The sequence below is a fragment of the Heterodontus francisci genome, chromosome 8, assembly GCF_036365525.1.
Source record: "Heterodontus francisci isolate sHetFra1 chromosome 8, sHetFra1.hap1, whole genome shotgun sequence".
Taxonomy (NCBI): domain Eukaryota; kingdom Metazoa; phylum Chordata; class Chondrichthyes; order Heterodontiformes; family Heterodontidae; genus Heterodontus; species Heterodontus francisci.
In genome coordinates, this window is record NC_090378.1 from 85,801,678 (window position 1) to 85,816,090 (window position 14,413).

Genomic DNA, 14,413 nt, shown 5'->3' on the forward strand with positions numbered 1-14,413 from the left:
ATAGCGATGCTGAAATTTGAGGGATTTTGATGAGGTAAATGGGGGAAAAATAATTTTGCTGGTTGGTGAGTCAGTAATGAAGGCATAAATTTAAGATAATCAATTCAAGAATCTAGGGAGAGATTAGGTGAGTTTTTTTTACACAGGGCATTGTTAAAATATGGAATGCTCTACCAGAAGCAATAGTGGAAACAGAATGCATAAGAGCTTTTAAAAGGGAAAGTGATAAACATAAAATAAGTCAAATCCTGTGAGGAAGGGACAGAGAAATGGTACTTAGCGGATAGATCTTTGAGAGATAACATAACCACAATGGACTGAATTAACACTTTTTCTGTGTTGTAGAATTCTATGATTCATATGCTTATTGGTACACATGGAATTATTGATTCTAACCTTTCGGGCACACAGCCTATAGAATTAAGGACTGAGTTGTAGTTCTAATCCAATATCTAAACAGGGAAAAATTAGATATCTCTAGAACCTCTCTTTTAGCAGGTTTGAGGCTCTTCCTCTTTTATTTTTCTTTTGTTTTGACAGACTTGAAGTTGAAATAGAAGAGGCACGTTTGCAAGCCAAAAAGGAAATGATGCAGGGCATCCTAGTTGCGAAGCAAATGGCTCAGAAGGAGTTATCTAGTCAAAAATCACTGTATGAAAATAAAATTAAAGAACTGGAAAAGGAATTGGTAATTTATTTGATATATTCTAATGTGGGTTACTGTTTATTGATGTTGATTTCTGTTAGCAACCTACATACTGCTGTTGACCTGTCCAGCTGCAAAATTTTTGTTGGAGAATAAGCAGTGGGAATTAATTGAATACTGAACTTGGCTGTAAGATGTGTTGAATTGCTTTTTCTTGCAGCTCCCTTCTTTGTTTTTTTCTGTCATTGTTTGATGCTTTGCTAGTTTGTTCATGGAGTGAGTTGTTCTGGGTCCAGCGTGTGTGAAGATAATGAAGACTAGATTGTTTTAGTTTTATTGGAGATTTTAATGAGGCACTGACATTTAATTGCGCAATTTATTTCATCGTTCTTTATGCTAATGACAGATTCCAATTTGTTAATATAGCATTATGAAAGACTAACATTTTTGTCCATAGGATGTTTATAATTAGCAAAGATTGTACAATATTAAATGGCAAAATGGACAATTTCAGCCCACAAAACTAATTCAGATCTCAAAGGAATAGGAAGTTTCACTTTATAGTATCTAATGTCTTATTGAAAGGCACTGTTGTCTCAACCATTCACTTTGTCGTGAAAGCATGTATGTGAAAGTGATCACATGGCAGTTATCTTATTGAAGGATGTGACACATCGAAAACAAAGCTTAAGCAGTTTTGCACTCAACAGATTTCTAAAGTGTAATTAGAGCCATGTACTGTCATGCATCCTTTATTGCTATAATGTACGAGAGAGCAGAGTACAGTGGTGTGGGTAAGTCAGACATGTGTTCCACCACTTTGGTACTTTGTCTTCATGCACTAATTCATAGCTGAAAGGTTAATGTATCTTGATTTTTTTCCCATTTAATATGAAGGTGAAAGCATCTAATCTATTTGAGAGTATCTCAATTTTTCCCATTTTAATGTCTCAGCTGAAGGAAAGCAAAAAAAAGCAAGAAATTGAGCTGCAGAATATGAAAAAGCAACTTAAACAAGAGATGCAAGTAAATAGGCAACTTGAACAAGAGGTGGCAGTGAACAGGAAACGTCTAGAGCTGGAGACCTTGGCCACCAGACAGGTAAAGTAATATTTAAAAACCCATTTAATAGGACTAATAGTTTACAACCCTACCTCCAATATTATTACATGGATTTATCACATTCAGATTTGTTGACATTGGCAATAAATATTAAGCTGTGTTAGCCTGCAGTTGTGTCTTGCAACTGGAACTATTAGTGATCGTGTTTCAGTTGATAATAGTTTGATATACTTTTTGAACTGTTCCATTCAGAAATTCCATTTGTAGTTTGTATTTAGACCATCTGATTTTCTTCCCCTCAATTCTGGTGGAAAAACTGGAGTGAAATCAGCTGCAAGTAAATCAATTCTTCAGTACAAAAATAAATCAAGTTGGAGTTTAATTGGGCATTCACAGCATGTCAAAAAAAGCATTGCTTTCGCTGCAACAATGGGGCATCAAGTGACTCGATCAGAAGAAATCTGCTTTTGCAAATGAGAGAGGCATATATGTGTTGTGCATTGTAAATCATCATTCATATCTTACAAAAGAGCAAATTAGAGATTTTTATCTTACCATTTTGTTTGGATTGAGCATGGTGTTTCCAATTTATCTTTGGAGAATTATTATTGGACTAAACCTTAAAATCAGTTGTCCTATCTGTGCAAATATTGATGTAAATTCATGTTCTTGTAGCTAATTTTTAACTTCTAGATCTAAGCGATGGGAATTGTTTAAATTTGTGTTTTAAGGGTCAAATAAATAGACAAATGACAGGTTTTCTCATACTTTTTTTTTTTAAAAAAGGATAAATGTTTATTTTTTACAAAATAAACAAAAAATGTTTGCAACCTCTCCCACTCACTCGCACAAAAAGATAGAGAGTAGAGTGGTAGCATGCAGATAGAGTCCAATTGTGGTAAGAGTTTGTTGTTTTAAGAAAGCCTTTAGAAGCTTCTTGGGAGGAAATTTAATCAGTGCAGGCCTGAATGTTCGTTGTCTTGAAAAGGATAAAGTGTTGCAGGCTCCTTGTGGTTAAGTCTGTATCCGAAGTCAATGGGGAAATTCCTGGTTCACTTTCGCAGATGGGGAGTCCCAAAGTCTCCTTACAATTTTTCTGCTGCAGTAGTTAGAAGATGTAGTTAGCAGGGCACCTGCTGTTCTGCTGGGAAAGACCCTCTCTCCCTGTTCTGCTATTCTGCGCACTCTCTCTCCAGAGAGATACGTTTTAATTGTAGAAACTTGTCAGGTTGGGGTGTGGATCAGGTGACTAATGGTTCTCTCCCCTGCAGTGATTCATACGATGTTCCAGGATATGGGAACCATTTTTCCATGATCGCATCTGAATGTGGTCCATTCTGCTGAATAGGTGCTACTTCACACTGATTGCTTTAGTCTTGGCTGCAAAGTCAGTCTGATTACAAAAGTCTGTTAGCTCCATTCCTAAAGATCGGAGTTATTAGCATCAAATGGGCTGTTTTAGATTTTCAGTCTGTTTTCCCCAAAGCTAATTCAGATATGGATAATGGGTTTCGTCTTCTTCAGACGTATGTTTATTGACAGTACAGGAAGCATCACCTGACCTCTACTCTATATTTTGTCTGTGGCATAAATGTGTCTATTTGTAGTTCAGTTCAACAGTTGATTTTTTTATTTCATAATTCCTCCAGTTCATTGTATATTTCATCACTATTTCCTTCATGAGAATGATTTATATAGTGCCTTTCATGACCTCTGGGCATTCCAAAACACTTTACAGCCAACTGCATACTTTTGAAGTATCGTCACTGTCACAATACTAACTTTATATGTGCTGTATTGTGATGTATTCCATTCAGCAATGCCTGGACTGCGGCCTGCTGTCTAAGTGCCCTGGAATATTGCTAAGGCAAATACTCTTAGGTTAATGTTGTTCAAATATGACCTTCCTATCTCGGGTAATGTGCATTGTCATGCTAGGCCCCCAACTGCCAAAAATGAGGCACATTAATTTTGTCATGAACATTGATTTTAAACTGCTACTGGGGTGAAGAAAGGACTTGCTTTAAAAAAAAAGTTGCCAGATCTTGGCTGGAAAGACATTTGCATATTAGCAAACAGTATTTGAAAGGACAAAGCAGCCATTCCCTGACACATTCAACCCACAATGGACTTTTGATCACCAGATGTTGAAGGTGGGGGAGCTCGCTTTCCAGGTTGACTGCTAAGATGGCCAAATACACAAATTGACATGATCAAACCAGCTAGTCACATGACTAACCTGCTGGGCAACCTGAGTTTTTTGAATTTGTGCAAACAGTTTGGGCAGAAAGCAGAATGCTCCTGGACTGAGAAGATCTCTCCTGGCTGGTGCACCACAGCCTCTCCTGTCTGCCTGCTCCCATCTCTTTCTCATGGAACTCCAAATCCACTGAAGGCACATGAACCCCAAGAGAGAAAAGTCTCCTCCAGCGAACAAGGTTTAAGAATAATACTGGGCACCAACGAAAAGCAAGATCTACCTACAATAAACAACATTACAGTGAGCCCGAAGAACCGTAACACAAAAACCTCCTCAGATATTGCCTCAAATTTTCCACTTTATTTCATCTGTTTTCTTTCTGTCTGTATCTGCATGTGTGTATCGCATGTGAATGCTAGCATGGGCGAGTCGTGTAGACGTTAACCGAATTAGTGTTTAATAAAATTTCACTTTTCTTCTTCAAACCCAAGAAGGCCTGTTTTGTGCTGGTTTCTTTGCCTTATAATTGGAAAGTGGTGAACAAGGATTCACCAAGGGGGAGCTTTAAACATGGTGTGTTTAAAATTAAACCCTGTTACTGTAAGACCAAGTAAAGGCTGAGAGGGATCCCTAGACACCTTTCTCACCTGGTCGTACCAGCATGGTCACATACACTTCATCCAAATCTGTAGGCACTTAATATAAAAGCAAAATACTGCAGATGTTGGAAATCTGAATTAACAACAAAAATGCTGGAAATACTCTGGTCTGACAGCATCTGTGGAGAGGGAAGCAGAGTTAACATTTCAGGTCAGTGATGAAACATTAACTCTGCTTCTCTCTCCACAGATGCTGCCAGACCTGCTGAGTATTTCCAGCATTTTTTGTTTTTTATTAAGGCACTTACTTAATCTGCAATGAGAATGAAAGTATCACAGAGGTTCCAGAAGTGGTTGTACTTTATTGGGCTTTGTTTCTGAGCTTTTTACTTTATCAACAACCCATTTGTTTCAGTAGGTTACGATTGCAGTTGGCTTCATCAGCTTTCAGCTGTGGTGAAAAATAAATCTGTCCCGTTAAAAACACATCTCCTGTCAGCTGAATCAAAACTTACTATGGCACTGAAAGTGGTCTGGCCTCTGCTCAAGAAGAGTTAAAATAAAATTGAGCAACAACATGACAGAAAAGTTTCACTTTTATCCCCATTTTTCTTTGGCATTTCTCTTCCCTCATCCTTTCCCCCAAATTTAACATTCTTGCTGGAATATGATTCCACGGACATGAGTGGTCAGTAGTCAGGTGCAAACCTCAATGATGAACATTGGTAAGTAATTTAATCTCTCAGTGCAACCCAATTCTACCTCCTCCCTATGTCTGCACTCATGCACTTCTCACGGTTGTGCAGTCCAGGATGTTGAAGCATAATCTGGGGCCTCTACCAGAACAGCTAGCTCAGCGTGGACTGGCAGTCAGACCTGGGACCTGCACCTACACGTTAGATATTTCACTGAGTCATTAATGCTCAGAATTTAACTTAAATATGTTAATTCTCTCACCTAAGTATGCTTGTCATTATATAATGATCAAAAGTATTATTTTGGTGTCATTTACCAGAAGAGAATCTGTATTAATTGTCCAGAGTGTTTTTTTGGAACTAACAACTACTTTTTAACTTCCCTCCCAGGCTCTAGAAGATCATAATATACGGCATGTAAAATTTCTTGATGCTCTGGAGGCAGAGAAGAGAAAGATGACAAAAGACTTGGAGAGAATGCAGCAAGAACAGAAAAAGAGATTGGAGACCCAAAATAATACATCATGTAAAAGTGTGTTGCCTTTTGAAATATTAAGTGACTCAGTGGCACAAATTGCTTGAGCGATCAATTTCTTTCGTGCCTGGAATTCCTGCTCTCAGTCAGTTTGCTGCTCGGAGGGAAAATTGAAGGGAGAATTATCCATGTGTCTATGCGCACCTAGTGGCTGACTCTGGCAGAGATGTGGGACCAGGACACTCACCCACCCTCTTACATGTATATACATGTCAAGTTATTTCTCTAATCAGATAAGCCAAATTCATTGTGTGCTTGCCTCTGAATTTTTACCTGCAGCTGTCTGTTGCAACTATTATTAACTGGCATTGTAGATGTGGAGAGGGGAGGGTGGAATTAATAGGTTGGAGTATTATCATTTCATGCCTGACATCTGGTTTCAAACCCCTCTTTCTCTTCTCTTTTCCTCTGTCGCTCTTGGCACCTGCACCTCCCAGCCCCTACTGCTTTCAAAAGATGACGTAACCTCACTTAAAAAAACAAACTGCTAATTCAACTTCATTGTGGGCACAAAAGAGAGTTTGTGTGGCAAGATGTATTTTGATGCAGTAGTTGCTGGTGACCAATCTAGGTGAAAAGTTAGAGAATAGAGCAGGGCACAATCGAGGCTAAAGAAAAGTACAAGAAAAAAAACACGGAAACGCGCAATTACATATAGCTTACATTTTAAAGCCCACGGATTGACGAAATAAGACATTTCATATTTTTGAAATCCTGGAAAGGTGGAAGCAGGAAGATTCAAAGGGACATAGATTATGGGACTTGACTATGATACAGACTAAAACCAAGGGACACAGTTTAAAAATAAGAATTCTCACATTTAAGACTATGATGATGAGAATTTTGTTCTCTGAAGGCTGTTAGGCTGTGGAATTCTCTTCCCCAGAGAGCAGTGAAGGCAGCTCATTGAATATTTTTAAGGCTGTGTTAGATTCTAGATTGACAAGGCAGTCAAAGGATATATGGGATAGACAGGCAAGTAGAGTTGAGACCACATCAGATCAGCTATGATCTTGTCAAATGGCGGGGCAAATGGCCTACTCCTCCTCCTAATATGTATGTATGTGAGTGTGGAAAAACTGTGGCAGATGGAGTTTGGCATGGGGAAGTGAGGTCATCCACTTTGGGTACAAGAAAGGACAAATTGGAATATTTTCATGATGGTGAGAAAGGGACTGTGGAGGTGTCCAGGTACAGACCACTTAAAAATTACTGCATTAGTACAAAACATAATCAAAAAGGCAAATGGAATGTTGGCCTTTATCTCAGGTAGGCTGGAATACAAAGGAGAGGAAATTATGTTTCAGTTGTACACAGCCTTTGTCAAACTCCTTCTGGAATGTAATTTTTGACACCTCACCTTTGGGAGGATATATTGAGACTGGAGCATGTATAGTGCAGATTCATCAGAATGATAAACTAAAAGGGTTAAATTATGAAGACAGGCTGTATAAACTTGGCTTGTATTCCTTTGAGTTTAGAAGGTTGACCTAATTAGGTGTTTAAAATGATGAGGATTCAATAAAGTAGATAAAGTGACCATTGCTCTGGTGAAGGCATCCAGAACTAGGTTGCACAATCTAAAATTATAGCTAAGCCATTTAGAAACAGCAATTACCTTTTCACACAAAGAGTAGTGGAAATCTGCAATTCTCCACCCTGTCCCCCCCCCACCACCCCAGCAACCCCCCGACCCCTCTAAAAATGCTGTGGATGCTGTGTCGATTGACATTTTTAAGTCTGAGATGGGCTGATTTTTTTATTAAGTGAGGGACATGGATCAAAGGTGGGTAAATGGAATTGAGATACAGATCAGCCATGATCTAATAGAATGGTGGCACAGGCTTGAGGGACTGAATAGCCTACTCTGGTTCCAATGAAAATTATTCTCAACTGCATTCAAACACAGCGAAAGACTACTGCTATCCTAATCCCTGCATGTTGACATTATTGTTTAGGCTATGAATCTTGACTTCTCATTGTGGCCCCAGTTAAACCAGTATTGCTTCTGTCCTTCACTGGGTTTCTGATAATTAACTTGCTCTCCTCAAATTTCACCCAGGTATACATTGAGAACACAGAGTTGCAGTTAGTTCATTGATATATTTTATTTTTTTTTTACTTTCTGCCATTCCCAAAATTCACTATTACGTTGCAAACAAATTTATAAAATGCTAATCAATACAGAGAAAAGCTTGTAGATATGAGAAAAACAAATGTGTGGCCTTTGTCCCTCTTTTGACTCTCTTTAGTCCCCTTTACTTATGGAACGATTTGTATTCAACACTTAAACATCCTTTATGTATCTTAGACAGTAAGCTGAATTGATGTATAATTTGTGTTTCAGATCATTCATACTGGAGCTCCATGAAACTTTCAATGATGATCCAGGAAGCTAACACCATTAGCAATAACCTGAAAAAGCACACAGTTTTCAGTAGGTTAGCATCACTAAAAATAACCCCCAAATATAATAGCCAACCTTATTATTGAACTCTCAATTAGAATTAATATTTACAAAAAGGCAATAAATGCCAGCCTTGTCAGCGATGCCCACATCCCAGGAGCAAATTTAAAAAAAACGCACTCTGATCCAAATGATTTTCATTTCAGATGATTACTGTATTTGATTTTGCTTGACATTACAGACATTGCAGAAAATGATTGACCATCGATGGTTTTGATTCAGTTATATAGATTGTGGTTGATCACCTCTGGTGTGTAAGTGTTCAGATTCTCTTTGTAGCTGATTCAGTTTAAATGTTAACTGGAAGCTAAGCAAAGACATCTGTATATAAAATAATCTAGAGAATGCAAAAGATAGCCGGAAAGTATTTTTGATGTGTGGTATTTTTAATTTAGTCGTGGTGATCTGCCCAAGGGCAGGTCCTCTGCTCATTTCTCAGCGCCGCATAGTCTTGTGCTTTCCTCTTCAGTTGTTCGTAAGAGCTTCCCATTTTTTAACTTCCATGAGAAATGAGCAATATGACTAGGGAAAAGGTACATGAGGTGTTTTCCCATTGCCTTCATCAAGTGTGCTTTAAAAGAAACACATGTCCTCTTCCCAAAGGATCCTCTGCCTGTAAGCAGCCATTGTCCCTCGAGGTTCTAGCTCTTTGGCCATCGCCACCGTAAATTCGCTGGTTCTGCCGTTGGCAGGGTGGAACCCTTAGCTGGGCCTGGGCTGACTTGCAAAAGGGCAGGAATTCTCAAATAATCCTGCTACCCTGATTTTTAATTTACACGTAGCATAATGATTAAACTTGTGAACAAGTTTGCTTACAAACATTGCATTTTATCAGAATTCAGTTTTTAGTTGGTATGTTTTTGATTGCCTTTACTTCTACACACCATTGAAAAGCTCTGAGTGCGAAACAAACAGTAAAGGTTATCTTCAGTTTTTTTTAATAATAACTCCATCTCCCCCCACCCTCTCTCCAAAAATATGGCATATCTGCTATGGAATTGTTCCAAATTGTTTTGTGTGGTATTACTTGTAAAAATATTCTTTTCCCACCCCTCCGCCCCGAACATCATCTCATACTGTTCATCGCAACAGTAACTTGAATTTCTATAGCATCTTTAAAGTATATTGATGTCCCAAAGCAGTCTCAGATGCATATTTAAAAAAATGGTCACTGAGCCAAAGAGGCAGTTATTAGGAAGGGAGACAAAAAGCTTGGTCAAAAAAGAGAGGGATATGGAGAGGTTTAGGAAGGAAATTTCAAATTGTAGGGCCTTGGTAGCTGAAGGCATGTCAGCCTATGGTGGGGCAATGGAAGGGGAATATACAAGAAGACAGAGTCAGAATGACAGAGACCAAGGGGAGATTGTAGGACTGGAGAAAGTTAGAGATGGGGTTGTGTGAGGCCATTCAGGATGAAAATTTTAAATTGAGATGTTGGAAAACTGGGAACTAATGAAGATCAGTGATGGCAGGTGAGGATGAGCGAGTGGACTTTGTGCAGGATGGGAGACAGGTAGTAGAGTTTTAGTTGAGCTGATATTTAAGGTGATGTGCTTAAGGTGGCCTGCTCCCAGGGCCTCTGCCAGTGTCATTTTTGAATGTGCAAAAAAAATGCAAGATGTGTGTATTTTTTCCTCCTACATTATTGAACTCTCAATTAGAATTAATATTTACAAAAAGACAATAAATGCCAGACTTGTCAGCGATGCCCACATCCCAGGAGCAAATTGATCCAAATGATTTTCATTTCAGATGATTACTGTATTTGATTTTGCTTGACATTACAGACATTGTAGAAAATGATTGGCCATCGATGGTTTTGATTCAGTTATATAGATTGTGGTTGATCACCTCTGGTGTGTAAGTGTTCAGATTCTCTTTGTAGCTGATCCGACTATGCGGCGCTGAGAAATGAGCAGAGGACCTGCACTTGGGCAGATCACCACGACTAAATTAAAAATACCACACATCAAAAATACTTTCCGACTATCTTTTGCATTCTCTATATTATTTTATATACAGATGTCTTTGATTAGCTTCCCCATCGGGGAATTACCTTGCCTTCATTCTATTTTGCCTTCATAAAATGTGTGAGACTAAACATTTTCTGTTTAGGAACCATGGGCATAAGCCACTTTTCCTGCCACACTGCCATAACATCCTGGAATGTCAACCTGATGCACTGCCTGAAAACCAATTCTTTTGATATCTTAAAATGGCTGTTAATGGTAACATGAGCATTGGTTTTCAGAACAGGTCAGAATACTTCTAGGTGAAATGTTGTAATTTGCTGACCCATTTGAATGCTGCAGTTTTATGTACTTCTTTGCTGAATGATCATGCAGCATTAAAGCTCATATGTATTTTTTTTTGCAGATTTGAAGAGTCTAATCATGAAAATAAAAGCATCAAAACTCCAATTCAGGTGCAGGTTAAAAATACTAAGCTGCGCATAAACACATTCTGGAGCTTGGAAAAATTTGAATGCAAGTTGGCAGCTATGAGGGAACTTTATCAGGTAAAGCTTTTAAGTTCTAATTATAACAAATTAGAATATCTGTCCCAGCAATTCAGTCTTATTTAATGCATGCACAAGCAGCAAATTTTTTTCTAATCTGTATCTGTTAGCAGAAAGCAACAACAGACTAATGCTTTCCTTTGATTTCTGTTTGCCACTTGGTGGATCTTCATAATTAATGGCTGGTAGCTATCTCCATTTTTCAGCCACCAGTGTCCACTACAAATCATTTTTACAGATTTCTCCAGAAGCCAAAATAATAAAATAAACCGAATGCCTCAAATATACGCAAAACCTTTAATTAAGGACATATCCCACTGTCCTGTCCAACATTTCCTGTAAGAGCTGCTCCAGAATCCAAGTTGTGTGAATTTATTACATGTTGGTGCCTGTAAGCGAAAATGTTGCCATGTTACTTCGACAACACCGTATGTACAAATAATTTGGAAATGCTTAGTCAAATTTCCTTTTGTAAATGCAACAAAAACTTGTTTACATATCTTTACACAGTTCTCACATTTGTTTTACCTCTTTTATTTAAAACTTTTTCTTTCTTTGCCTTGTTACTTTAGTTCTTTTTACTTCTGTTTTATTTTTTGTGACTATTTTAATTTTTTGGTCCGTTTTGTTTGCTTTTAGTTCTGCAGTCCATTTTTGTCTGACAACTGGTTTATTCTGGATGGCAATTATGAAAATGGTTGGAATCAAATGCAAATTTTTTTTGCAAGTTTTGCGTGCTTGATTAGGCCAGAAGATATTTTTCTAAAGTTGCAATCGAAGTCAATATTTTTTTACAAAGGAGAATCAATTAAGTAACCAGTGGATTTTTAATCAGGATTTTATTTGTGTTCACTATGAAGCAGTAATCGCAGATTCTTTGCAGGTGAAAATCATGTGAAGGCTTTTCTCTGTGGTAGTTGGCATGATCATTGGTGACTGAAGTCCTCCATGCGTGGTACACTTGCTGCACAGCACAGTTGGTGTTGTAGGAGAATGCATTCAATGCTGGGCAGATTGGCTCTGTTGAGGACTTCATTGTTTGTGATGTAGTCTTGCCATCCGATCATGATGAATTGAAAACTGTTCTGATGGAAGCGCTCCAGCAGTCGCATTTGTTTTCTGTACAGAACCCAAGATTCCGAACCATACAAGAGGGTAGTGATGACGACTGCTGTATATATTTGAATTTTGGTAGAGATGCGTAGTGAATGGCGTCACCAGACACATTTTGAGAGGCAGCCAAAAGAGCTGTTGGCCTTGGACAGTCAATTGTCTGTCCTTGTTGACTGTGGCATCATTTGAGATAATGCTACATAGATAGGTAAACTGTTCTTCTGCATTGAGGTTGCTGCTGTCAATGCTGATCTACAGCGGATTGTAATTTCCTCAGGGCTGTGGTTGTTGGTTCACTTCTGTTTCATTTAGGCTAAGGCTAGGAAGGCCAAAGGCATTTGCTGCCTCAGAGAAACAGTTTACAGTGAGCTGCATTGCCTCCTTCGGGTGTGCCAGAGGGCGCAATTGTCAGCAAATGGAAATACCACAATAAGCTCTTCTGTGGTTTTGGTACGTGCCAGTAGTCATCACAGGTTGAAGAGACTGCCGTCTGTTTGGAAGCGGATGTATATGCCCTCTGTCAAGCCTGCCTTTTGCGTCTTGAAGCATCATACTGAAGGAAATAGAGAAAAGGGTTGGTGCCAGAACACACCCTTGCTCAACACCATCGGAGATAGGGAATCAGTCTGAGAGGGCTCCATTCTGCCTGACCTGACCTTTTTGGCCTTTGTGAAGTTGATGGAGGATGATGAGGAACCTCGGAGGGCACCCCAATCTGGATAGTATCTTCTAAAATCCATCCTGAATGACTCTATCAAACACCTTGGTGGGAATAACGTACAGGCGCATGTTTTGTTCTTTACATGTCTGGATCAGTCTCAGCACAAAAGTCAGGTCTGTAGTTCCCCTACAGGGTCTGAATCCGCACTGACTTTCAGGGGGGGCTTTCTTCAGGTCATCAGCCTGAAACGTTAACTCTTTCTCTGCAAATGCTGCCAGACCTGCTGAGTATTTCCAGCAATTTGTTTTTATTTCTTCAGCTATTGCTGGAACATGTCTATTTAGAAGCACTCTGGCCAAGACTTAGCCTGCAAAAGGGAGTAAGGTGATGCCTCTGTTTTTGTAGAGGGAGACGGTCAGTGCCTCAGGACCTTTTCTCAACATGCTGTAAACTGATCTGTAAGCTTGTCAAGGATTACATCTCCCTATTTATAGACCTTAGCTGGAATCCCAACTATTCTGGGGGCTTTGTGATTTTAATGGTGTTTCAGCAGTCTTGATCTCTTCAAGGGTTAGTGGTTCATCCAGCTTGGACTTCACTTTCCTCTGGAAGATCTTTGCGATGGACACCTGCACCATCCGCTGGTCACCAAACTGGCTGCCAGTGTTCTGACCATTGGTGCAAGATGGACTCTATCTATGAGCTGGGTTGTGCCATCCGAAGATTTTAGTGGTGCCTGCACCTGATGGGTAGGTCCACATACAGATGTCAGGCTTCGTAGAAGGGTCTTGTGTCTCCCATATCTGCATGCATTTCTATCCACTCAGCAAGCATTGTCCACCAGTTGTTTTAGATGACTTGGAGGTTGGTTTGCAGAGTGCTGCAGGCTTCCCTGTATCCAGAATTTGTGCCTGGTCATCAGGGCATGCAAGTAATCTATTGTGGCAGGACTGCTTCTTTTGAAGAAACGCTTGGATTTCCATGTCATTTTCATCAAATCAATTGTGGTTTCTTGTGGTTGGGAAGCCTGCAGTTTTTTTGTAGGATAGATTTCATCTGTTCCCACTGCTCTTCTGGGTTAATACCACTGCCCGGAGTCAGGTCACTGCGGAGTCCGTCTTCAAGCTTGTTCTGGAAAGCTGCTTTTACCTCTGGTAGATAAAGTCTATGGACTTGTTTCCTTGTGTGTGGGCCTTTCCTTTTGGTGATGGTTTGATTCTGAAGGCAAGAGTAGCTCAAACCAGCCTGTGGTCGATGTAACAGTCAGCACTGGGCATAACTCTGGTGTGTAATACGTCCCATAAGTCACTGCGCACTAGGATATAATTGAAAAGGTGGCAGTGCTTTGAGCATGGATGCCCCCAGGTGGTCTTAAATCTGGCTTTCTGCTGGAATAGAGAATTAGTGATGTTGAGTTGATGCTTCATGCAGAATTTAAGCAGAAGTCGATCATTGTCATTACAGTTGCTAATGCCATGACTGTCCAAGACACCTTGCCAATGCTTTTGATCATACCCAACTCTTGCTTTGAAATCTCCAAGTATGTCGAGCTCATCCTTGGAGTCAATCTACAGTAGAAGATTGTGTAGGTCTCAGTAGAAACCTTCTTTGGTCACTATATCGGCTTGCGGGTTAGGAGCATATATGCTGATAATGGTGAATCGGTTATCCTGGATTGGTAGTCGTAAGGGTATGAGTCAATCAGAAAAATCAATGGGAAGGCTCTGAAGCCTGCTGGCAATGGTGTTCTTAATCATAAATGCAACACCTGTGAGGCTTCATCCATTGTCACTTTTCTGGTCAGGGAAAGGTATATAACCTGCTTTATGCTGTCAATGATCCTTACTCTGCAAAACGAACTTCACTGAGTACTGTGATGTCCATGTCCAGCTGGGCGCACTCTTTGGCTATAAGTGC

General features: G+C 39.5%; 1 protein-coding gene across 2 annotated transcripts in view; it reads left to right on the forward strand.

The window, feature by feature from the left end:
- kif14 (kinesin family member 14) overlaps positions 1–14,413 on the forward strand; it is a 141,617-nt gene that overhangs the window by 70,641 nt on the left and 56,563 nt on the right. For both annotated transcript variants that reach the window (XM_068037605.1, XM_068037606.1), the window contains exons 17-21: positions 541–688; positions 1,601–1,747; positions 5,593–5,734; positions 8,085–8,178; positions 10,581–10,722. In XM_068037605.1, coding sequence (XP_067893706.1) covers positions 541–688; positions 1,601–1,747; positions 5,593–5,734; positions 8,085–8,178; positions 10,581–10,722 — 673 coding nt within the window. The remainder of the gene's footprint in view (positions 1–540; positions 689–1,600; positions 1,748–5,592; positions 5,735–8,084; positions 8,179–10,580; positions 10,723–14,413) is intronic.